This window comes from Calliphora vicina, chromosome 4 (genome assembly GCF_958450345.1).
Source record: "Calliphora vicina chromosome 4, idCalVici1.1, whole genome shotgun sequence".
NCBI classification, from domain to species: Eukaryota; Metazoa; Arthropoda; class Insecta; order Diptera; family Calliphoridae; genus Calliphora; species Calliphora vicina.
This window is the reverse complement of record NC_088783.1, coordinates 118,246,894-118,273,458: the sequence shown is the minus strand read 5'-3', so window position 1 is coordinate 118,273,458 and position 26,565 is coordinate 118,246,894. Positions and strand designations below refer to the sequence as shown.

The 26,565-nt window shown below is 25.7% G+C and overlaps 1 protein-coding gene across 1 annotated transcript in view; it reads right to left on the bottom strand.

Annotated features, from left to right (window-relative positions):
• Positions 1 to 440: 440 nt before the first annotated feature.
• The window catches only part of Proc-R (Proctolin receptor), a 47,486-nt gene continuing 21,361 nt past the window's right edge, over positions 441 to 26,565 (bottom strand). Inside the window, exons 2-8 of the mRNA XM_065507905.1 lie at positions 14,340 to 15,068; positions 8,893 to 9,065; positions 8,492 to 8,608; positions 4,741 to 5,163; positions 3,199 to 3,563; positions 2,923 to 3,126; positions 441 to 1,305 (exon numbers count right to left, since the gene is read on the bottom strand). Of these exons, the coding sequence (XP_065363977.1) occupies positions 937 to 1,305; positions 2,923 to 3,126; positions 3,199 to 3,563; positions 4,741 to 5,163; positions 8,492 to 8,608; positions 8,893 to 9,065; positions 14,340 to 14,458 (1,770 nt within the window). The 5' untranslated portion in view covers positions 14,459 to 15,068 and the 3' untranslated portion in view covers positions 441 to 936. The remainder of the gene's footprint in view (positions 1,306 to 2,922; positions 3,127 to 3,198; positions 3,564 to 4,740; positions 5,164 to 8,491; positions 8,609 to 8,892; positions 9,066 to 14,339; positions 15,069 to 26,565) is intronic.

The window sequence follows — 26,565 nt, the reverse complement described above, 5'->3', positions numbered from 1 at the left end:
AGAAAAGTACTTTTCTTGATTTCAAAAAAAATTAATATTTTAACTTACTATATGTTTTGCAACTAAAAAAGTTAACAAATTAGAAAAAATAGTACTTTTTTGGAAATTTGTCTCTTTTTTCAATAAAGGTACCTTTTGAAATTTGTACACAATTTTAACCCTAAGTAAATAAGACATTTACATGCTTCCCATAAGAATAATTCTTTAAAGTATTTGAAATTATCAATAGAACAAATTTTTAAATCAAAAAGTACCAAAAAAGTACTTTTTTGCAAAAAGTACTTTTTGAAATTGCAACAGTTTTAACCTAATTACATGAAAAAACTATATTTTTAAAAGTACCAAAAAAAAGTACTTTTTTCCAAAAAGTACTTTTTGGAATTTCAACAGTTTTAACCCAATTTCTAAACCTTTGCAACAGAAAACCTCTTTTAAAAATATAAATTTATTTACAAATCGTTATTTATTTACTAATTTAATAAGCTACAATTTAGTTTTAAAGACTTAAATAAGCTTAAACAATAGTTTTATTAATTAAACATAATATTATTCTTATAAATATTAATTAAACATATAAAGTTTTATATTTATTTTAATAATTTCTATCCTACAAGGATCACATAATGGCACAATTATTTAAAATTTATGATTTATTTCAATGAGAGACTTGTATTACAAAACTTCTTATTAGCCAGCAATTTACATAACATTTATTTAATAATATTTTCACATTTAGTTACACATATTTATACATAAAAATAAAAAAAAAAACTTTAATATTTATTTAACAATTTCTGCTTTCATTAAACATTTCATTTCTTTTCTTTTCACTTTTTCCTATCTCTTGACCACCTACATGCATTCATTCATTCGTAAGGAACTTAATTATAAAAACATCAAATTTTGCCATAAATTATCTTCAAATTCAATTTCCACTCATTTAATCACCATCGATGATGAGGCTGGCCTATAGCTGCGTCGACTGCCATTCGTATACAGACTTGTGGTGGTCAATGTATTACGCTGCTGCTTGTATCTATAGCCCGTTATCATTTCTCGTATGGTCTTTCGGTATTTATCGGATAAGACACAGTATAAGAAAAAATTTGCTGCCGCATTTGTGGCTGCCAAGAAATTGAATATATTGCCAAATACAGCTTGTAAATGAGATTCGATTTCGATTTGCGAAGAGACAACCAAATAAACTGCCCACGGTAATTGACAAATGATGAATAGTAGAACGACAGCAATTAAGGTAATGGTGACACGATTCTCTTGGGACACAGAAGATGATGTAGATTTGCGCTGTTGGGGGAGAATAATCAAGGTGTGAATTGTTTTACAATTAAAACTAAATAATATAAAAAAAGCTTTGATAAAAGCTTTACTAAGCTTTAATGAACTAAGCTTTAAAAGCTTCATTAAACCTTAATTAAATCTTTGTTAAACTTTAATAAAAGATTTATTTAACTTTAATAAACGATTTATTAAACTTTAATAAAATATTTATTAAACTTTAATAAAATATTTATTAAACTTTATTAAAAGCTTTATTAAGCTTTAATAAAAGATTTATTAAGCTTTAATAAAAGCTTTATTAAGCTTTAATAAAAGCTTTATTAAACTTTAATAAAAGCTTTATTAATCTTTAATAAAAGCTTTATTAAGCTTTAATAAAATCTTTATTAAGCTTTAATAAAATCTTTATTAAGCTTTAATAAAAGCTTTATTAAACTTTAATAAACGCTTTATTAAACTTTAACAAAATATTTATTAAACTTTATTAAGCTTTAATAAAAGCTTTATTAAGCTTTAATAAAAGCTTTATTAAACTTTAATAAACGCTTTATTAATCTTTAATAAAATATTTATTAAACTTTAACAGGAGTTTTATTAAGCTTTAATAAAAGCTGTATTAAGCTTTAATAAAAGCTATATTAAGCTTTGATAAAAGCTTTATTAAGCTTTAATAAACGTTTTATTAAGCTTTTACAAAAGCTTTATTAAGCTTTAATAAAAGCTTAATTTAGCTTTTTTAAGCTTTAATAAAAGCTATATTAAGCTTTAATAAAAGCTATATTAAGCTTTAATAAAAGCTTTATTAAGCTTTAATAAAAGCTTTATTAAGCTTTAATAAAAGCTTTATTAAGCTTTAATAAAAGCTTTATTAAGCTTTAATAAAAGCTTTATTAAGCTTTAATAAAAGCTTTATTAAGCTTTAATAAAAGCTTTATTAAGCTTTAATAAAAGCTTTATTACGCTTTAATAAAAGCTTTATTAAGCTTTAATAAAAGCTTTATTAAGCTTTAATAAAAGCTTTATTAAGCTTTAATAAAAGCTTTATTAAGCTTTAATAAAAGCTTTATTAAGCTTTAATAAAAGCTTTATTATGCTTTAATAAAAGCTTTATTAAGCTTTAATAAAAGCTTCATTAAGCTTTAATAAAAGCTTCATTAAGCTTTAATAAAAGCTTTATTAAGCTTTATTAAGCTTTAATAAAAGCTTTATTAAGCTTTAATAAAAGCTTTATTAAGCTTTAATAAAAGCTTTATTAAGCTTTAATAAAAGCTTTATTAAGCTTTAATAAAAGCTTTATTAAGCTTTAATAAAAGCTTTATTAAGCTTTAATAAAAGCTTTATTAAGCTTTAATAAAAGCTTTATTAAGCTTTAATAAAAGCTTTATTAAGCTTTAATAAAAGCTTTATTAAGCTTTAATAAAAGCTTTATTAAGCTTTAATAAAAGCTTTATTAAGCTTTATTAAGCTTTAATAAAAGCTTTATTAAGCTTTATTAAGCTTTAATAAAAGCTTTATTAAGCTTTAATAAAAGCTTTTTAAAGCTTTATTAAGCTTTAATAAAACCTTTATTTTTAAAGAAAATATTTTACTTTGCAAATAATCTTAAATTCATCTCCAACTCACCTTCGGTCTCCTGATACTACTGGCATTTGTCATCTCTCCCCTTATAGTAGTGGAACGTCTTACCAGCATAATTAAAAAACAATTAAATGTCACCAGCACACACAACGGTATCAGCACAAATACGCACAATGTAACGAAATACCAAACATTTATATAGAAATCATCATCTCCCAAAGCGGTCGGCTGGTGATTATAATAAGTTACCTGCAGGAAAAGACAAAAAAAAAAACAAAATTTTTAAATATAATTTTTGCAAATTTCCAACAAAATACCAACATTTTCACAAAATTCTGTGATATTAAAGAACATTTCTTCCACCATTTGGGGTTCCGTATCATTTTCCCAGGCATTCAAATCCATTTGCTGCAAGGGAACTAAGGCTGGCGGCGGTGATGTGGATAGAGGTGATGGTGGTGATGTTGGTCTAGCCAACGACGACATCAACTCTAAGTTATCTGCATGCATTTCATATTCTGTTGTATCCATTAATAAGGCTTCACTGTGCAGAGGCTGCTGTGTTACCGCTGGCTCCATCACTAGTGATGCTGCTGCCAATGGCGAAGACGGCGAGGAGGATGATGATAATGTCAACGTTATTGATAAATGTGAAGGAATGTTTGTTAAAGTTCTGGATGTCAATGCTAAAAGATAGAGATAGGAAGCATAAAAAAAAATAGTGGGGTTTGAAAATAAACTGGTATTTTTCGAATGGAAATAGAAAAATATTTTTGTTGTTTGTTGTTTGACAAAAATGTACTTTGTTTGTTGCTAGATTTGTTATGGTCATAAAGCAAAAAAACAAGTAAGATATTATTATGATGATGAAATCTCAAAGGATGCAAAAAGATTGAAAGAGGAATGCAAAGTGCTTAAAGGGAATAGAATAATAAAAAAAACTGTTTGGTAGAATAAATATTGAATAGTAAGGAATATTTATAACTTAAAGCTTTTGAAATGCTTTAAACATTTTATTAAAGAGATAAATTTAAAAAAAAGTTTTGTAAGAGAAAACCGTACAAAAGCTTTTTATAATAAATAAAAACATGAAAAAAACTTGAATTATATTGATAACAGCTTTATAAAAGTCCTACAATAATAAAGCTCAGTGAAGTTCAATCTTGAAAAGCTGATCTCTAAAAGCTTTTATTGGAAAATCTTACAAAATAAGGATAATATTTAAAAACTTTGTATATTAAATCTTTAAGAAAAACCTGAAAAAGCTTTAGATGATAAAGCTTAAAAACTGCTATAGATGTCTTTAAAAAGCTTTGTTTTTAAAATCTTTGAAGCTTTACTAATTAAAGCTTTTAAAAAGCCTAACTAAATGATAAAGCTTTGAAAATGCAAAACATGATTTGGCTTTAAAACGCTTTATTAGGTTTCAGGTGACAAAATTTCAAAAAGCTTTAATAAAGTTTTGAAAGCCTTTATAAACAAATCTATATAGAAAGCTTTTTATTATAAAGCTTTAAGAAAGTAAAAAGAGTTTTAGAAAGTTTAGCAAAAGCTTGTTGAGCTTTAAAAACATTTCAAAGCTTTTAAGATGTAGTATATTATAAAACTTAATAAAGCTTTACATAATAAAGTTTAGACAAAAGTTTAATATGAGGAAGCTTTTACAAGGAAGCTTCAACAATTTAATATGATAAAGCTTTTCATAATAAAGCTTTTCCTAATATAACTTTGACTAAGCTTTAAAAAAATTATTTTGATTTTTCAAAAAAAAGCTTTTCAAACTAAAGTTTCCCCAAAAGCTTTAAATTTTGTGATGAAAATTTATAGCTTTCTTTAAACATATTTACACTAAGAAATACTTACTTTTAATTTCCTCATGCTTTAAATCCACACTTCTTTTCCTCTTGTGTTCTGCTGTGCCTTCTTCTTCATCTTCTATTTCTCTACTCAACCTGGACAATCTTTGCAATAGATTCATTTCATTTGTTAAAATAAATTCCCGATCATTACGTTCGCCACTGCCTTCAGTTTCATCAAGAAATTCTACAAATTTCTCCATATCTTTTAATGGCATTTCTTGTTGATGTTGCGGATGATGCCGTTGTTGTTGTTGCTGCTGCTGTAGCTGTAATTGTTGTTGGTATTTTTTATGTTGCTGTATCGCATAAGCTTTGGCTACAGTTTGATTACATGTCTGGCCACGATTATCCATCATACGATACTCAATACCGTGTTGATGCTCGAAGGCTGTTGAAATGGTGGATAATAAACAAAAGAGGGTCACACCTAGAAAGAAAGAAAAAAAAAAACAAACAACACAAACAATGTTGGCAAGTGAAAAGAAGTGAAAACAATACGAAAGAATAACAGCAATACATGAAAATATAGCTGTAAATGTTTACAGTGGTTTTAAATGGGAACAACGCCTAAAAGTATGCAATCATGTTACAATTGCTCGCACACTTAAACAAACTGGTAAACAAGATATCAAAGGATAACGGAAACTAAAAGGTTGCCATATCAAAAGAAATATCTCTCTTTTCTCGAATTTGTTATAAACTCCTCTTGAATTAAGGATTTTTCTATGATTCTTGCAATAGTTTTACAATAATTTCGAATACTTTTCTCAGCTTTTATTTTAAACATACGAAAATTGAATACGGCATCTTTGTTTTTAAACAATCTTAAGTCCAAAAATGTGTTCATAGCATATGACTGCCAATCAATTTTGGCAGATAGTCATATATATGTAGCTCAGTCAAGCAGTCAGTTTGCATATCAGTCACACGCACTTACAGCAATTCAAATATGTATCACACATAGTGTATGTGTGATACAGAGACATTTGTTCACATTTATTTACAGTTAACTTGAGTTTATTCAATTGTTGTAGTCATATATAAAGCTGGGGAAGTCAGGTTCAGTAACAGAAGTCGGTTTTTTTGGGGGAAATGAATAAATCAGAATTTGATTTAGGTGTAAAAGGGAGTTATAAAACGGTTTGTGCAACATTTTCAAAATTATTTTTTTTTTTTAATTCTGTTTTTCAAACGTTCATAAATTTAAGTGCATAAGAAAACCCGTAAATATTTTTCAGTTATGTGGTAGCTGAAGATATGAACTTTTAATCAAAAAAATAATTGATAAAAAATTGTAATATATGTTTTTATAATATGTGTTGAAAATTTGGTATTTTTGAAAATTTTATTTTTTCAAAAATATTTTTTTTAAATGTTAATAACTTCATAAGTGTAAGTTAAATTGAAAATAGTTTTAATCAATTAGGTAGCTGAAGGTATGGTCTATTACATAAATGAATAACAGTTAAATAATTTCAATATGCTTTTTTTTAATATGCATTTAAAAATTGCTCTTTTCACTCAAAATAAAAATTATATTTTCCCTAAAAAGCTTTTTTTAAATCTTAATAAATTGCATTGTGTAATCAAAAATTAAAATCTGTCTACATAATTTTATAGCTAAAGACCTAAGCTATTAATCCCAAGAATTATTTATAAAAAATATAAATATACTTTTTTTTAATATGTGTTGAAAATTAGCTATTTTTGAAAATTTAATTTTTTCAAAAATAATTTTTTTAAATGTTAATAACATTATGTGTGTAAAGCAAATTAAAAATATTTTTCTTTCATTTAGTAGCTAAAGGTATGGTCTATTAAATAAAATAATAATAGTTAAAAAATATTAATATACTTTTTTTTAATATGCTTCTAAAAATTGGTACTTCAAACTAAAAATTAAAATTTTCCAAAAAAGTTCTTTTTTTAAATCTTAATAAATTTAATTGTGTAAGCAAAAATTTAAATCTGTGTACATAATTTTATAGTTAAAGACATAAGCTATAAATCCCAAGAATTATTTATAAAAAATATTAATATACTTTTTTGTAATATGTGTTGAAAATTTGCTATTTTTAAAATTTAATTTTTTCAAAAATAATTTTTTTAAATGTTAATGACTTTATGTGTATTTCTAAAATGGAAAATATTTTTCTTATATTTAGTAGCTAAAGGTATGGTCTATTAAATAAAATAATAATAGTTAAAAAATATTAATATACTTTGTTTTAATATGCTTCTAAAAATTGGTATTTCAAAGTAAAAATTTTTTTTAAATCTTAATAAATTTAATTGTGTAAGCAAAAATTAAAATCTGTCTACATAATTTTATAGCTAAAGACCTAAGCTATCAAGCCCAAGAATTATTTATAAAAAATATAAATATACTTTTTTGTAATATGTGTTGAAAATTTGCTATTTTTGAAAATTAAATTTTTTCAAAAATTATTTTTTTAAATCATAATAACTTTATAGGTGTAAGTAAAACTGAAAATATTTTTCTCTCATTTAGTAGCTAAAGGTATGGCCTATTAAATAAAATAATAATAGTTAAATAATTTCAATATACTTTTTTTCAATATGCATTTAAAATTTTCTCTTTTTATGCAAAATGAAAATTTTATTTTCCCTAAAAAGCTTTTTTTAAATCTTAATAAATTTAAGTGTATAAGCAAAAATTAAAATATATCTACTTTATTTTATAGCTAAATACCTAAGCTATCAATCCCAAGAATTATTTATAAAAAATATAAATTTACTTTTTTGTAATACGTGTTTAAAATTTGCTATTTTTTAAAATTTAATTATTTCAAAAATAATTTTTTAAATGTTAATAACTTTATGTGTATTTCTAAAATGGAAAATATTTTTCTTTTATTTAATAGCTAAAGGTATGGTCTATTAAATAAAACAATAATAGTTAAAAAATATTAATATACTTTTTTTTAATATGCTTCTAAAAATTGGTATTTCAAAGTAAAAATTTAATTTTTCCAAAAATGTTTTTTTTAAATCTTAATAAATTTAATTATGTAAGCAAAAATGGAAATATGTCTACATAATAATATAGCTAAAGACATAATCTATAAATCGTAAGAACTATTTATAAAAAATATAAATATACTTTTTTGTAATATGTGTTGAAAATTTGCCATTTTTTGAAAATTAAATTTTTTCAAAAATAATTTTTTTAAATGTTAATAACTTTATGTGTATTTCTAAAATGGAAAATATTTTTCTTATATTTAATAGCCAAAGCTATGGTCTATTAAATAAAACAATAATAGTTAAAAAATATGAATATACTTTTTTTTAATATGATTCTAAAAATTGGTATTTCAAAGTAAAAATTAAATTTTTCAAAAAAAGCTTTTTTTTAAATCTTAATAAATTTAATTGTGTAAGCAAAAATTAAAAAATGTCTACACCGTTAGATAGCTAAAGACCTAAGCTATCGATCTATAGCATTATTTATAAAAAAAATGAATATACCTTTTTTTAATACAAGTCTAAAATTTAGTATTTTTAAATTTTATTTTTTTAAAGTTTATAAATTTAAAATATTTTTCTTTTATTTTAAAGCTCAAGAAATTAACTATGATTTAAACCATTCATTGCTTTGTGATTTTCTTGTAGCAATCTTTCCTTTAAATGTTTTCCATATAAAAATTTACCTGAAGGCCTTAATATTTACATTTGAGCTGTGATATTATTGCAGATGTTATTGTAGTTGCTTGTTTGCATTGTGGACTTACCTGCAATAACTTTCTTGGCCAACGATTCGGTGCAAAAAGTCTGACGTTTCAATGGATAACGTATCGCTATAAATCGTTCGATGGTAAAACACACAGCGATATATATGGATATGTAGGCTATAAATGGCCTCAAACAAAATATCATAGCAGCATCAACATCATCATCAACAAAGGCGAAAAACAATTTCCGTCATTCCAATCAATAGAACACAACAGCAAGCAGCAGCAGCATCATGCAACATCCCCATTACATGTTGTGTTACAATACAAAAACCGGAAAAAATAAAACCATAAAAATCTTTATTATTATTTCTCTTTATAGATTTTACTTTTTCATGTAGTTTTGGGTGCAAAGAAATTAAGGATATATAAATCGTTTGCGTTTCCAGCAAACTACTTACAGCAGGCATCACACAGCCACACCACCACGCCATAACACATCCAATAGATTTTACAATAAAGATGCACGTAGTTATAATGTTGCAACGATAACAACAGCGCCATGGTCAAATAAATAATGTCCGTTATGGCCAAAGCCGTTAAATATATATTTGTGGTACATCTCATGCGTCTCCTTAAATGAAAAAACGAAAAACGTTATAAAAATAAAAATCATATATTTATTGCTGAAAAGAAAACAAAAAGGATTTCTCCAAATTGTCCAAAATTGTCATTTAGCTGATTTTTATCTATTTGAAATAAAATTCCCTTTTTCAATTTTCTTTCATTTCCCCTAAAATATCCTTAAAATTACTTTCCACATTTACTGTGCTGCTGGTGAGGAGTTTCTGTTTAAAACAAACTACCAAAACATGTTTATTCCGGTAATGGGTTTCTATTACTATTTATTTAATTTATATCTCAATTACTTTTAATATGAAAGTAGTTTTTGGAAAACGATTTTTGATAGAAAAACACAAAAACAAAGAAAATCCCCAAAATAGGGGTATTCACATGCTGCTCATTATTTTTTATTTTCCCATCTTTCCTAAAACTTCAATACTATTGTTATTAAAACAATTTTTAATTGTAATATCGTTTGCTTTGACTTGTCTCCTTTTTTTAAAAGTTTCTTTTAGAAGTGAATACCCCTAGTTTTGTATATATTGTTTTATTTTCTCTTTAAATTGAAAACAATAACAGTAACATAACAATATTTAAGAGCAAAGATTACAAAAATAAAACAATCATTTGAAATCGAAAATGAAAATTCCATATTATTAAAGAAATATCAGGAAGGAAGGCAAAATGTTCCCTAAAATACTATCAAGGTTCAAAGTTCAAATTTTATTTAAGAATATTGTAAAATTGTGCAGTTTCAATTAGCTAAGGAAAGTTAAGTTTTTTGGACAGCTGACAGCCTGTTTTAAATGATTCCTCTCTAACCTTGACCTCTTCTTTTATTACTGTGTTTCCCCTCTTCAATTCATGCTACCATTTATCAATTAGCCTACTACACATTTAAACCCTGATTCCCAAATTCCCTCCAAATCTTGGATATTTTTTTCCTCAAAACCTTAGTTTTTTCTCAATTTTCAAAGTTTTGCCGAAAACTATTGCCTTAATAACCACTTTCAATTAAATCTCTTTGAAAATCTTACTGTCTTGCACCTTTAACATTTCAAATAATCGATTAATACTCTACTGTCAATTCATGCTGAGAATCAATACCAATCTCCCCTTGTAAAACAACTTCTTGAAGATACTAAATACAAAATAGGGGATAAAACTGCAACATAATCATGGAGCAAACATCATCCTTGAAACAAAATAACTGCTTCAAGGAATACATGGATGATAAACTACGAAACAATTTGAGGAACTACAGATTGAAAGAAAAGTTTGTTACATTGTTGGACAAAACTAGACTAGAGACTAGACTAGAGACAGAGACTAGACTAGAGACTAGACTAGAGACTAGACTAGAGACTAGACTAGAGACTAGACTAGAGACTAGACTAGAGACTAGACTAGAGACTAGACTAGAGACTAGACTAGAGACTAGACTAGAGACTAGACTAGAGACTAGACTAGAGACTAGACTAGACTAGAGACTAGACTAGAGACTAGACTAGAGACTAGACTAGAGACTAGACTAGAGACTAGACTAGAGACTAGACTAGAGACTAGACTAGAGACTAGACTAGAGACTAGACTAGAGACTAGACTAGAGACTAGACTAGAGACTAGACTAGAGACTAGACTAGAGACTAGACTAGAGACGAGACTAGAAACTAGAGACGAGACTAGAAACTAGAGACTAGACTAGAGACTAGACTAGAGACTAGACTAGAGACTAGACTAGAGACTAGACTAGACTAGAGACTAGACTAGAGACTAGACTAGAGACTAGACTAGAGACTAGACTAGAGACTAGACTAGAGACTAGACTAGAGACTAGACTAGAGACTAGACTAGAGACTAGACTAGAGACTAGACTAGAGACTAGACTAGAGACTAGACTAGAGACTAGACTAGAGACTAGACTAGAGACTAGACTAGAGACTAGACTAGAGACTAGACTAGAGACTAGACTAGAGACTAGACTAGAGACTAGACTAGAGACTAGACTAGAGACTAGACTAGAGACTAGACTAGAGACTAGACTAGAGACTAGACTAGAGACTAGACTAGAGACTAGACTAGAGACTAGACTAGAGACTAGAGACTAGACTAGAGACTAGAGACTAGACTAGAGACTAGACTAGAGACTAGACTAGAGACTAGACTAGAGACTAGAGACTAGACTAGAGACTAGACTAGAGACTAGACTAGAGACTAGACTAGAGACTAGACTAGAGACTAGACTAGAGACTAGACTAGAGACTAGACTAGAGACTAGACTAGAGACTAGACTAGAGACTAGACTAGAGACTAGACTAGAGACTAGACTAGAGACTAGACTAGAGACTAGACTAGAGACTAGACTAGAGACTAGACTAGAGACTAGACTAGAGACTAGACTAGAGACTAGACTAGAGACTAGACTAGAGACTAGACTAGAGACTAGACTAGAGACTAGACTAGAGACTAGACTAGAGACTAGAGACTAGACTAGAGACTAGACTAGAGACTAGACTAGAGACTAGACTAGAGACTAGACTAGAGACTAGACTAGAGACTAGACTAGAGACTAGACTAGAGACTAGACTAGAGACTAGACTAGAGACTAGACTAGAGACTAGACTAGACACTAGACTAGACACTAGACTAGAGACTAGACTAGAGACTAGACTAGAGACTAGACTAGAGACTAGACTAGAGACTAGACTAGAGACTAGACTAGAGACTAGACTAGAGACTAGACTAGAGACTAGACTAGAGACTAGACTAGAGACTAGACTAGAGACTAGACTAGAGACTAGACTAGAGACTAGACTAGAGACTAGACTAGAGATTAGATTAGAGATTAGACTAGAGACTAGACTAGAGGCTAGACTAGACTAGAGACTAGACTAGAGACTAGACTATATACTAGACTATATACTAGACTACAGATTAGACTAGAGATTAGACTAGAGACTAGAGGCTAGACTAGACTAGAGACTAGACTAGAGACTAGAATAGACTAGAGACTAGACTAGACTAGAGACTAGACTAGAGACTAGACTAGAGACTAGACTAGAGACTAGACTAGAGACTAGACTAGAGACTAGACTAGAGACTAGACTAGAGACTAGACTAGAGACTAGACTAGAGACTAGAGACTAGACTAAAGACTAGACTAAAGACTAGACTAAAGAGTAGACTAAACACTTGACTAGAGACTAAACTAAAAGCCGGACTAGACTAGAAACTAGACTAGAGAGTAGACTAAACACTAGACCAGAGACTATACTAGAGACTAGACCAGAGACTAGACTAGAGACTAGACTAAAGACTACACTAAAAATTTGACTAAATACTAGACTAAAGACTAGACTAAAGACTAGACTAAAGACTACACTAAAGAGTAGACTAAACACTTGACTAGAGACTAAACTAAAAGCCGGACTAGACTAGAAACTAGACTAGAGAGTAGACTAAACACTAGACCAGAGACTATACTAGAGACTAGACCAGAGACTAGACTAGAGACTAGACTAAAGACTACACTAAAAATTTGACTAAATACTAGACTAAAGACTAGACTAAAGACTAGACTAAAGACTAGACTAAAGACTACACTAAAGAGTAGACTAAACACTTGACTAGAGACTAAACTAAAAGCCGGACTAGACTAGAAACTAGACTAGAAACTAGACTAGAGAGTAGACTAAACACTAGAGCAGAGACTAGACTAGAGACTAGACCATAGACTAGACTAGACTAGAGACTAGACTAGAGACTAGACTAGAGACTAGACTAGAGACTAGACTAGAGACTAGACTAGAGACTAGACTAGAGACTAGACTACACCATTTCCAATTGTATTTCAGAAATTTCTAATTGTATTTCAGAAATTTCTAATTATATTTCAGAATTTTCCATTTATATTTCAGAATTTTCCAATTATATTTCAGAAATTTCCATTTATATTTCAGAAATTTCTAATTGTATTTCAGAAATTTCCAATTGTATTTCAGAATTTTCCAATTGTATTTCAGAAATTTCCATTTGTATTTCAGAATTGTTAATTTATACTTAAAAAGTTTCTAATTGTATTTCAGAATTTTAAAATTGTATTTCAGAAATTTCCATTTGTATTTCAGAAAATTCTAATAGCAATACAAAAGAAAATTTCTGAAATACAAATAGAAATTTCTGAAATACAATTGGAAAATTCTGAAATACAATTGGAAATTTCTGAAATATAATTGGAAAATTCTGAAATATAATTGGAAAATTCTGAAATATAATTGGAATATTCTGAAATATAATTGGAAAATTCTGAAATATAAATGGAAAATTCTGAAATATAATTGGAAATTTCTGAAATTCAATTGGAATTTTCTGAAATATAATTAGAAATTTCTGAAATACAATTGGAAATGGTGTAGAGACTAGACTAGAGACTAGACTAAAGACTAGACTAAAGACTAGACTAGAGACTAGACTAGAGACTAGACTAGAGACTAGACTATAAACTAGACTAGAGAGTAGACTAAACACTAGAGCAGAGACTAGACTAGAGACTAGACCATAGACTAGACTAGAGACTAGACTAGAGACTAGACTAGAGACTAGACTAGAGACTAGACTAGAGACTAGACTAGAGACTAGACTAGAGACTAGACTAAAGACTACACTAAAAATTTGAGTAAATACCAGACTACAGACTAGACTAAAGACTAGACTAAAGACTAGACTAAGACTAGACTAAAGACTAGACTAAAGACTAGACTAGAGACTAGACTAGATACTAGTATCTAGTCTAGTCTCTAGTCTAGTATCTAATGTAGTCTCTAGTCTAGTCTCTAGTCTAGTCTCTAGTCTAGTCTCTAGTCTAGTCTCTAGTCTAGTCTCTAGTCTAGTCTCTAGTCTAGTCTCTAGTCTAGTCTCTAGTCTAGTCTCTAGTCTAGTCTCTAGTCTAGTCTCTAGTCTAGTCTCTAGTCTAGTCTCTAGTCTAGTCTCTAGTCTAGTCTCTAGTCTAGTCTCTAGTCTAGTCTCTAGTCTAGTCTCTAGTCTAGTCTCTAGTCTAGTCTCTAGTCTAGTCTCTAGTCTAGTCTCTAGTCTAGTCTCTAGTCTAGTTTATAGTCTTTCTCTATAAATCCTACAGCGTACCTTCCACTTTCGTTCATCACCATTTTTACCCACTTTCTTATTCATTATATGTATTAGACAATAATACAATCCCCTTAAAAAACAAAAAAAAAACAACTTCATGCAACATGCATGCACTTTTGCACATACAACTGCCACAACTTACCTTGTCAAAACATAAATGCTAACAGAATTTCCCAAAAGACCAATAACAAAAACACATGGCACCAATATCCGTTGCACCACATGACGCACTTCCGCAACATCGTCATCTGTAAACGACATAATGGTTGGATGACTTGCTTAGCGCTATTGCTGAATGTTGCTTTTGTTGTTGCTGTTGCAGACCGCACTTCTTACACACATGCAAAAGTTTAGCTGGCGGTAGATGTGTGTTTTGTGTATCCGTGTGTGTGTCTGTGTGTATTTATGATTGTGGTGCAATATTGTTTTTTGTGGATTTCCGTTTTATTTCAGTTTAAAATTTGGAAAATTCTTGGGGTTTTTATTTTTTGATTATTATTGTTTGTTGTTGTTCTGGGTTAATGGAATGGCTGACATGCTCACGGTAAGAGAGCTGCAGCAGCAAGTATCGGTTTTTTCTCTTTCGTTTTTTGTTGCATACGTTTTGGCGGATAAACAAACACGTTTTAGTGATTTAAAAATTGCATGTTTATTGTATGTTTTCTTGCAGAGAGGGTTTCGGTTTTATCTTGTATTTTCCATTGATATTTTTGGGTTTCCTTTACAATTTCAATTTGATTTTTTCTATTATTTTAAAACGTTGGTTAAATGTTGAAACATAAAATTTAATTGCGGCCATAAAAACTTGCATTCGTATGTCAAGTTTTTAAAGAGACATTTCATTTATATTCAGCGTTTGTTGTTTGTTAAGCTGAAAATATTAAAGAAATAAAAAAATGATTAAATTTAATTTGTTTTTTACTGCTGTGTGTTGTGATTTGCATATTAAAAGGTTAATTACTTAAAAAAAAATTAATGTTTAAATTGGGAGAAAATTGTTTGTTTACATTTTTAACATGTAAACAAATCGTAAACAAAATTTAGAATTTTTATAGGCTACCAAAAAGAAAATAAACTATTTTCATTGTAAAACTATTTTGAAGGTGGTTTTTAGTTGATAAATACAGGAAAATCCAGCAAATTTTTATTACGCTATTGAAATACTAAAATCTAACAAAAACTCTACAATATTTTGTAAAATTTATTTCATTATTTTTTTAATTTTCATTGATTTATTAACATTTCCTATTAAATCTGTTGTTAAATTAAACACTATTATAAATATTTATAATGACTTCCTTAATGTCCATAAATTTATAAACATTATTTATTAATAAACATAGATAGTAAACAAAACTATGTCCACAACTATTTCACAATATAATATTTATAATATAACAATAGAATTTTCACCTCCCTTCCCTCGCTTTTTCCCTATTCCATCAAAAAAATCTTTCACTTTCTTACTTACGTCTGTCGATTTTTATATCGTTTTCCAACAATATAAATAAATATAATTTTTATTAGCTGCCAGCTAAATATTGTTTAGATTATTAAAAAAAAAAATTGTGTTTAAAATAATTTGTTTAACAATAAAACGAAACAACAGCTAGCAGAACTTGTGCACTCATTAAAATTGATTTTTTTGTGATTAAACAAATAAATTACACTTTTTTGTCTAAGTTGTTTAAATAGAATTTATTATTTGCCATGAAAAAAAGAAACGAATAATTCAAGATGTTAAATAATTTATTAAACAAAGAGAAAATGAATCAAAGAAATTTTAAAAAATCAATTAATACAATAACAAATTTAGATGAATAATAAGCAATCAATATTAAAAATATTTTAATTATAACTAAAGAGTAGTCTAGAATAGTCTCTAGCAAATTATTTTAGCATTTTACTACTTTTTTTAATCTCGAAAAATTTACATAATTTAAGGAACTTAACCAAGGAAATTTCCGAAAATCAATTTTTTTTTAAATTTACTACTTTTTGAAAATAGTAGTATTTTTAGTACTATTTATAAAATTGTAAATCTCCAAAAATTTACATAATTTAAGGAACTATAACCAAGGAAATTTCCGAAAATTAACTTTTTTTAAAATTTACTACTTTTTGAAAATAGTAGTAGATTTAGTACTAATAGAATAGTTAAAATTTTTAAAAAAAATGCATAAATTTAAGTAATTTAGTAAAAAAAAATATAAAATAATTTAACCTCTTTGCTAATTTGTCACTTTTTGAAAATAGTAGTAGATTTAGTACTATTTGAAAAAGTTTAAAAAAGTTAAAAATTAAAAAAATCTGCCATATTTTATAAACTAAAAACAAGAATATTCAAAAAAAATTAAACTTTTTGCATTTTACTACTTTTTAAATAATAGTAGTAGATTTAGTACTATTTAAAAATTTTAAAATTATTACATAAATTGCATAATTTAACAAGCATAAACAAAGAAATTTAAAATTATGCAACATTTTTGTTAATTTACTACTTTTTGAAAATAGTAGTAGATTTATTACTATTTGAAAAAGTAAAAAAAATAAATTAAAAATCTGCAATTATAAACAAAGAAATTTCCTAAAATCCACTTATTTACAATTTACTACTTTTTGAAAATAGTATTGGATTTAGTACTATTTAAAAAATTTACTACTTTTTGAAAATAGTAGTAGATTTAGTACAAATAGAATAGGTAAAATTTTTAAAAAATTTGCAAAAATTTAAGTAATTTAGTGAAAAAATTATCAAAGAATTCAAACTCATTGCTAATTTGTCACTTTTTGAAAATAGTAGTAGATTTAGTACTATTTGAAAAAATTTAAAAAAGTTAAAAATTAAAAAATCTACTATATTTTATAAACTAAAAACAAGAATATTAAAAAAAAAATAAACTTTTAGCATTTTAATACTTTTTAAATAATAGTAGTAGATTTAGTACTATTTAAAAATTTTTTTTAAACAAAGAAATTTAAAATTATGCAACATTTTTGTAAATTTACTACTTTTTGAAAATAGTAGTAGATTTAGTACTTTTTGAAAAGGTTAAAAAAATTTAAAAATCTGACATATTTTATGAATTAATTACAATAAAAGTAAAAAAAATCTAAATTTTTGCATTTAACTACTTTTTTGAAAATAGTATTAGATTTAATACTATTTAAAAATTTTAAAAGAGTATAAAATATGTCTGATTTAATGAACTAAAAGCAGGAAAATTAGAAAAAAAGTTTACTATATATCACACTTTTTTGAAAATAGTAGTAGATTTAATACTATTTAAAAAATGTCTAATTATTACATAAACTGCATAATTTAAAAAAAAAACCATAAACGAGGATATTTAAAATAATGCAATATTTTAGGTAATTTACTACTTTTTGGAAATAGTAGTAGATTTAGTACTATTTAAAAAAGTTAAAAATTTACAAAATCTGACTAATTTTATGAACTAAAAACAAGAAAATTAAAAAAAAACTGCATATTACTAATTTTTGAAAATAGTAGTATATTAAGTGCTATTTAAAAAGTCCAAATTTTTACATAAACTACTTAATTTATAAGATAAACCAGTTTTCTTTGGTAATTTAATAATTTTTGGTAATTTATTCATTTTTGAAAATAGTAGCAGATTTAGTACTATTTGAAATAGTTAATAAAATTTACAAAATTTTCCTGATTTTATGAACTAAATGCAAGACAAGTAAAAAATCTAAATTTTTTATTATATTACAACTTTTTGAAAACAGTAGTAGATTTAGTACTATTTATATAAACTTTAAAATTTTCAAAACATTAACAAGGAAATTTATAATAAAATTTTTTGGTAATTTTTTACTTTTTGAAAATAGAAATATTCTTTTAACAAATTTTTTTTTTCATAAATAAATTTAAAAAAATTTTTTGAAAAAAAAAATTAAAAAAAAATTTTTGGAAAAAAAAATGAAAAAACTTTTTTGGAAAAAAAAATGAAAAAAAAATATTTTTAGATTTTTTATTAATAAATTAAAAAAAATCGTACTTAAATGTTTGTTCTAGTCTCTAGTCTAGACTCTAGTCTAGTCTAGTCTCTAGTCTAGTCTAGTCTCTAGTCTAGTCTCTAGTCTAGTCTCTAGTCTAGTCTCTAGTCTAGTCTCTAGTCTAGTCTCTAGTCTAGTCTCTAGTTTAGTCTCTAGTCTAATCTCTAGTCTAATCTCTAGTCTAGTCTCTAGTCTAGTCCCTAGTCTAGTCTGTAGTCTATTCTAGTCTAGTCACTAGTCTAGTCCAGTCTCTAGTCTATTCTCTAGTCTATTCTCTAGTCTAGTCTCTAGTCTAGTCTCTAGTCTAGTCTCTAGTCTAGTCTCTAGTCTAGTCTCTAGTCTAGTCTCTAGTTTAGTCTCTAGTCTAATCTCTAGTCTAATCTCTAGTCTAGTCTCTAGTCTAGTCTCTAGTCTAGTCTCTAGTCTAGTCTCTAGTCTAGTCTCTAGTCTAGTCTCTAGTCTAGTCTCTAGTCTAGTCTCTAGTCTAGTCTCTAGTCTAGTCTCTAGTCTAGTCTCTAGTCTAGTCTCTAGTCTAGTCTCTAGTCTAGTCTCTAGTCTAGTCTCTAGTCTAGTCTCTAGTCTAGTCTCTAGTCTAGTCTCTAGTCTAGTCTCTAGTCTAGTCTCTAGTCTAGTCTCTAGTCTAGTCTCTAGTCTAGTCTCTAGTCTAGTCTCTAGTCTAGTCTCTAGTCTAGTCTCTAGTCTAGTCTCTAGTCTAGTCTCTAGTCTAGTCTCTAGTCTAGTCTCTAGTCTAGTCTCTAGTCTAGTCTCTAGTCTAGTCTCTAGTCTAGTCTCTAGTCTAGTCTCTAGTCTAGTCTCTAGTCTAGTCTCTAGTCTAGTCTCTAGTCTAGTCTCTAGTCTAGTCTCTAGTCTAGTCTCTAGTCTAGTCTCTAGTCTAGTCTCTAGTCTAGTCTCTAGTCTAGTCTCTAGTCTAGTCTCTAGTCTAGTCTCTAGTCTAGTCTCTAGTCTAGTCTCTAGTCTAGTCTCTAGTCTAGTCTCTAGTCTAGTCTCTAGTCTAGTCTCTAGTCTAGTCTCTAGTCTAGTCTCTAGTCTAGTCTCTAGTCTAGTCTCTAGTCTAGTCTATAGTCTAGTCTCTAGTCTAGTCTCTAGTCTAGTCTCTAGTCTAGTCTCTAGTCTCGTCTCTAGTCTAGTCTCTAGTCTAGTCTAGTCTCTAGTTTAGTCTCTAGTCTAGTCTCTAGTCTAGTCTCTATTCTAGTCTCTAGTCTAGTCTCTAGTCTAATCTCTAGTCTAGTCTCTAGTCTAGTCTCTAGTCTATTCTCTAGTCTAGTCTAAGATTACATTAATTTATTTTTCTGGTTTTTTTATTAGTAAATAAGAATAATATTTTTCTTTGTAAAGATATCCTTTATGAAAACCTTATGTGGGTTTATTATTATTATGCCTTTCTCTGTTCTAAATGCATCTTTCTTTCAAAAGAAAAAATTCCTTGAAATGTTGGTCATAATAAAATTGTATAAATAACAACAACTGCAGCAATTGCTGCTGCAACATAAAATAACAAGTCATCCAAAGGACATTTTGTGTTTATTACAAAAGGATACATAAAGTTTAAAGACACAAATGCCGTCGTCTTGTGTTAGTTACTGCTTTGTAAAGATTTTCTTAATGAAGGCTTATGTAGGTGACCTACTATAAAGAGATTTAAATGAATTCTTAGAAAACATATTAGTTTTCAGGAGTTTAATAAAGGCTGTAATGTAAAAGTTTGCTTTGAGGAGATCATATATTTTTTAATTCGTGTTTGTCATATTGAAAATTATGTTGAATTCATTGGTTTTGGTTTCATGTTTCCATTGTGAAACCCTTTAAATAATATTTCGTTTAGAGTGTGAAAGAAAATTTCCAAACCTTGACAATTTATTTGTGAACAGGCTGTATAATGCTGGTTAAATTACTTTTATATCCGTTTTTGCTACAATTTTCTGTTGTTTTTTTTTTCATAATTTATGGGGGAAGCAAAATGATAGCTTTATGGCACAGTGGTTAAGATTAAAACAGAAATGTTATTAAATGTATAAAGAGAGGGTTATAAGATTTTCGAATATGATTCTAAAAAATTTTATAATTTAACTCTAGTTGATTTATAGAAAGACAAATTTTTGCTCCACTGTTTACTGTCATGTATTTGTAGTGATTTTTCTTCTTGTTTTTTTTTTTTGCTCCAGTTGTTGTATTTTCTGATTATTTTAAATCACATGCAACAGCAGCAGTAACAACACTTGCAACAACAACCCTGAACATTATAAAAATCATCATCATCCTAGTATTTGCAAGACTATTGCTTGATAAGGATATATTTTTTTTAATAATTTTTTTCTTACATTTTTTCCTTCTTTAATTCAAGCATAGCTCTAGATACAAGGCGAGCAACATGCTTGCAAGACATTTTCCTTATAATATTTGTCATTTAAAATGCACACAAACATGTTGGCTTGTGTAAACGAATGTAGGAGTGAGTGTAAACACACACCGGATGTTAAAGAAAAAACATGATTTCATGCACCAACACAAAACTGTTTAGAAATGCAAAGTGATTTGAATGTTTACAGTTAGAGAGACAACAACAACAACAAGATGCATGAAAACAGGCTAGAGATAGAGAAAGAGAGTAAGTTAAACAACTGCATAAACATGTAACAAACATGTCGGATCACATTTAATACAAATACACAAAAACACATTCACTCATATGATATGCAGAGCAGGATGTATCATATTACTTTTCATTGCATGTTTTAAAATGGTTAAGGTTTCAAATCTTCAGTTTCTTTTTTGCTTCTCATGTATGTATATTTATTATTTTCCGGAGAATAACAAAAAAAAGAAAACAGAATATTTTACCTACAAGAAAATTGCAGTTTTTGTGTTTCCTGCTAAAATAGAAATACATGGTGGCATCATGATAATCATATAACAATGATGAAAAAAAAAATCCCCAAAAAAAAAATAATACAAAATTGTAAACGAAAAATATGAAAAATAGTTTGACATGTTTATGTAGCAAAAAAAAAACAAAAAAAACCTATGAATTTTCTGGTGCATACATATAAATGCACATAATAATGTGACAGGACATGCAAATAAGAAAATATCCTTGCTACCTTGTCTTTCTATTTATCTTTTTTAAACTTAAACAGTTGTGTTACGAGGTTTTTCCATAAATGAAAAAAAACAACAACTACACATAAAACTAAGTGTGTACAGCTACAGGAATGTGTGAGTGACAATAATTCATGTAAATACCATTTTGGAAAACAGGGGAAGAACAGCCTGAAGAAAACTAAAAATGAAAGAGATATAACTATAAAGTACTTTTTTCCAAGAAAAATTAAACAAGGAAATTTCCAAAAATAATTTTTTTACAATTCACTACTTTTTGAAAATAGTAGTAGATTTAGTACTAATTGAAAAAATTAAATTTTTAAATAATTTGAATAAATTTAAATATTTTAAACAAAAAAATATCAAAGAATTGAACTTTTTTACTAATTTGACACTTTTTTTAAAATAGTACTAAATTTAGTACTATTTGAAAAAGTTAAAATAATCAAAATCAGATATATTTTATGAATTATAATTAAACAAAGAAATTTCCTAAAATCATTTTTTTACAATTCACTACTTTTTGAAAATAGTAGTAGATTTAGTACAAATTGAAAAAATTAAATTTTCAAATAATTTGAGTAAATTTAAGTATTTTAAACAAAAAAGTTTCAAAGAATTCAACTTTTTTGATAATTTGCCACTTTTTTCAAAATAGTACTAAATTTAGTACTATTTGAAAAAGTTAAAATAATCAAAATCAAATATATTTTATAAATTATAAACAAGGAAATTTAAAAAAAAAATAAAATTTACATTTTAACATTTTTTTAAAAATAGTAGTAGATTTAGTACTATTTAAAGGTCATATTACTCTATAAAATACATAATTTAAACAAGAAAAACAAAAAAATTATAATAATACAAATTTTTTTAGTAATATACTACTTTTGAAAATAGTAGTAGATAAATTTTTAACAATTTACTACCTTTTGAAAATAGTAGTAGATTTAGTACTAATTGAAAAGATAAAATTTTAAAATAATTTGAATATATTTAAGTATTTTAAACAAAAAAATATCAAAGAATTCAACTTTTTTGATAATTTGACACTTTTTTAAAATAGTACCAAATTTAGTACTATTTATTACAAAAATAAAAATTACCCATATTTTATAAATTATAAATAAACAAGGAAATTTTCTAAAATCAATTATTTAAAATTTACTACTGTTTGAAAATAGTAGTAGATTTAGTACTATTTGAAACAGTTAAAAAAAATAAAAATCACACATATTTTATAAATTATAAACAAGGAAATTTAAAAAAAAAATTTACATTTTAACATTTTTTGAAAATAAGTAGTAGATTTAGTAATATTTAAAGAAGGACAAATAACCATATAAAATACATAATTTAAACAAGAAAAACAAACAAATTTTAATAATACAAATTTTTTTTAGTAATATACTAATTTTGAAAATAGTAGTAGATTTAGTACTATTTGAAAAAGAAAAAAATTAATTAAAAATTCAATATTTTACAAATTATAAGCAAGGAAATTAAAAAAAAAACTAAATTTTTGTAATTTACTACTTTTTGAAAAAAGTACTAAATTTAGTACTATTTGAAGAAGGTCAAATTACCATATAAAATACATAATTTAAACAAGAAAAACAAAAAATTTATAATAATACAAATTTTTTTTAGTAATATACTACTTTTGAAAATAGTAGTAGATTTAGTACTATTTGAAAAAGTAAAAAATTAATTAAAAATCTGCAATATTTTACAAATTATAAGCAACGAAATTAAAAAAAAAAACTAAATTTTTGTAATTTACTACTTTTTGAAAAAAGTACTAAATTTAGTACTATTTGAAGACAATCAAATTACTATATAAAATACATAATTTAAACAAGAAAAACAAAAAATTTATAAAAATACAATTTTTTTTAGTCATATACTACTTTTGAAAATAGTAGTAGATTTAGTACTATTTAAAAAAGTTAAAAATTAATTAAAAATCTGCAATATTTTACAAATAATAAACAAGGAAATTAAAAAAAAAATAATTTTTGTAAATTACTACTTTTTGAAAATAGTAGTAGATTTAGTACTATTTAAAGAAGATCAAATTAATACATAAATTGCTTAATTTAAGAAGATAAACAAGGAAATTTATAATAATGCAAGTTTTTTTGATAATATACTACTTTTGAAAATAGTACTAAATTCAGTACTAATTGAAAAAGTAAAAAATCTGCAAAATTTTATAAATTATAAACAAGGAAATTTAAAAGAAATGTAAATAATTGTGTTTACTACTTTTTGAAAATAGTATTAGTTTTAGTACTATTTTAAAAAGGTAAAATTATTACATTTTATTTATAATTTTTCAGAATATTTATTAGTTGCCTTAATTTTGCTTTTAAAACAAACTTGTTACAATTTGAAAAAAAGTACTTTTTTGGTTCTTTTTTTAAAATGTACCTTTCATTTATAAAAAAATATATTTTTAAGTAAAATAAAACAAAAACTAAACATACAATTTTTTAATTTCATACAATTATGCTTAAAACCAAAAATTTTAAAAAGTACTTTTTTGGTACCATGTATTTGGAAACTTTGAAAAAATTTGACAATGAACCATTTATTTTGGAAAAATTACTTGAAAATAAAAATTTAAAAAAAATTACATTAAAATATATAATTTGTTATTATATTGCTTAAAATCAAAATTTTAAGAAAAGTACTGTTTTGGTACTTTTTTGAAATTTACCAAGAAATGATAATTTCACCATATATATTGAAAAAAGTACTTTTTAAGTGAAATTAAAAAAGCTCAACATAAAAAATAATTTTGAGAAAAGTACTTTTTTGGTACTTTCTTGAAATTTACCAAAAAATTAATAAATTTACCATTTATATTGCAAAAAAGTACTTTTTAAGTGAAATTAAACTAAAACTTGATATATATGTATTTTATTTATACAAATATCCTTAAAAGCAAACATTTTAGAAAAGTACTTTTTTGGTACTTTTTTTGAAATTTAGCAAAAAATTGAAATTTTTATGATAAAATGATAATTTCACCATATATATTGAAAAAAGTACTTTTTAAGCGAAATTATATAAAGCTCAACATAAAAAACTAATTTTGAGAAAAGTACTTTTTTGGTACTTTCTTGAAATTTATCAAAAAATTAACCATTTATATTGGAAAAAAGTACTTTTTAAGTGAAATTAAACTAAAACTTGATATATAAGTATTTAATTTATACAAATATCCTTAAAAGCAAACATTTTAGAAAAGTACTTTTTTGGTACTTTTTTGGAAATTTAGCAAAAAATGGAAATTTTTAAAATGCATTTGATTTTATTATAAAATAAAAATTAAATAAACACTTCAAAACATAATTTTGATAATTTAGAGAAAAGTACTTTTTTGGTACTTTTTAAAATTCAACAAAAAATTGAGATTTTGTGTAGTTTTGTATTATAAAGCAAAACTTATATTGGAAAAAAAAAAACTTTTTAAGTGAAATTAAACAAAAACTTGTTATATAAGTATTTAATTTATAAAAATATCCTTAAAAGCAAACATTTTAGAAAAGTACTTTTTTGGTACTTTTTTTGAAATTTAGCAAAAAATGTAAATTTTTAAAATGCATTTGATTTTATTATAAAATAAAAATTAAATAAACATTTCAAAACATAATTTTGATAATCTAAGAAAAGTACTATTTTGGTACTTTTTTAAATTTAACAAAAAATAGAGATTTTGTGTAATTTGATTATAAAGCTAAATTAAACAAACATTTCGAAATATAATTCAGACAATTTAGAGAAAAACACTTTTTGGTACATAATTTTGAGAATTTGAAAAAAGTACTTTCGTGGTACTTTTTTGAAAATTTAAATTTATATTGAAAAAAGTAATATTTAAGTAATGTTCCAAAAAAAAATTTTAAAAAGTACTTTTTTCTCATAATTTTGAGAATTTGAAAAAAGTACTTTCGTGGTACTTTTTTTGAAAATTTAAATTTATTTGAAAATTTTTTTTTTCAATTTTCATTTATATAAAATAAAAATTAAATAAACATTTCAAAACATAATTTTGATGATTTAGAGAAAAGTACTTTTTTGGTACTTTTTTAAATTTAACAAAAAATAGAGATTTTTTGTAATTTTATTATAAAGCTAAATTAAATAAACATTTCGAAATATAATTCAAAAAATTTAGAGAAAAGTACTTTTTGGTACATAATTTTGTGAATTTAGAAAAAAGTACTTTTGTGGTACTTTTTGGAAAATTTTAATTTATATTGAAAAAAAGTAATTTTTAAGTAAAATTACAAAAAAAAATAATTTGTTTCGTTATCCAATCTTAAATACTAAAATTTTGAAAAAGTACTTTTTGGGTAATATTTAGATTTTTAAAAAAATGACTTATTTTTCAAAAGCAGACCTTCCCTAAAATATTTTTTTTTGTTATTAACATTGACTACCTTGTACAAACATTTTGCATATGAATTGTATATTAAGTTTTGTGTTCGTTATTTATGCATTTCTTGTACAGTTTTTTTTGTACTTTTTTTGCCTCTTCATTCCATTTTTTTCTTTTTTTGTGCTTTATTTTTGTACAAGGTGTCTCATATTGAAAATATGCAAAAACTATGTTGCATGCAAAATGTGCTAGCAAAAACAAAAAAATTAAAAGAAACCAACAAAAATGTTTTTCGTTAAAGGTTTTTGTATGCAAAGTGTATTTTGTAAATATTTTTTACCAGAAGATTGTCAACAGAAATGAATTTTTTAGAGTCTTACTGTTAGCAAATAATATTGGGTATATTACCAGCTTAAACAGGGGAAATATTTATAAATAAATATTTTTAAAACACACAAAAACCAAAAAAATAAACAAATATTTGTAAAGAGTATTTAAAAGAAGTTTTTTTTATAAAATGTTTACAAATATTTAAAAAGTATAATAAGGAATTATAGTTTATAAATATTTATTTTAAAATTTGTTGATTTAATTTGTTTATCTGCCATTAAATCTTTATAAATTGAAGTAAATGCTAAATTGTCTACAATTAATATTACTCATACGCATATTAATTTTTTTTAATTATTTGGTTTTTAATGTAATAGAAAGGGGTTTAAAGCTGTGTGAATCATTGGAAACAACAATTACTAATATTTTGCAGTATTATTTAGTAAGCTGACTTTCAAATTTATATTTTAAAGGCTGCAAAATTAATATTTTCCACCATTGG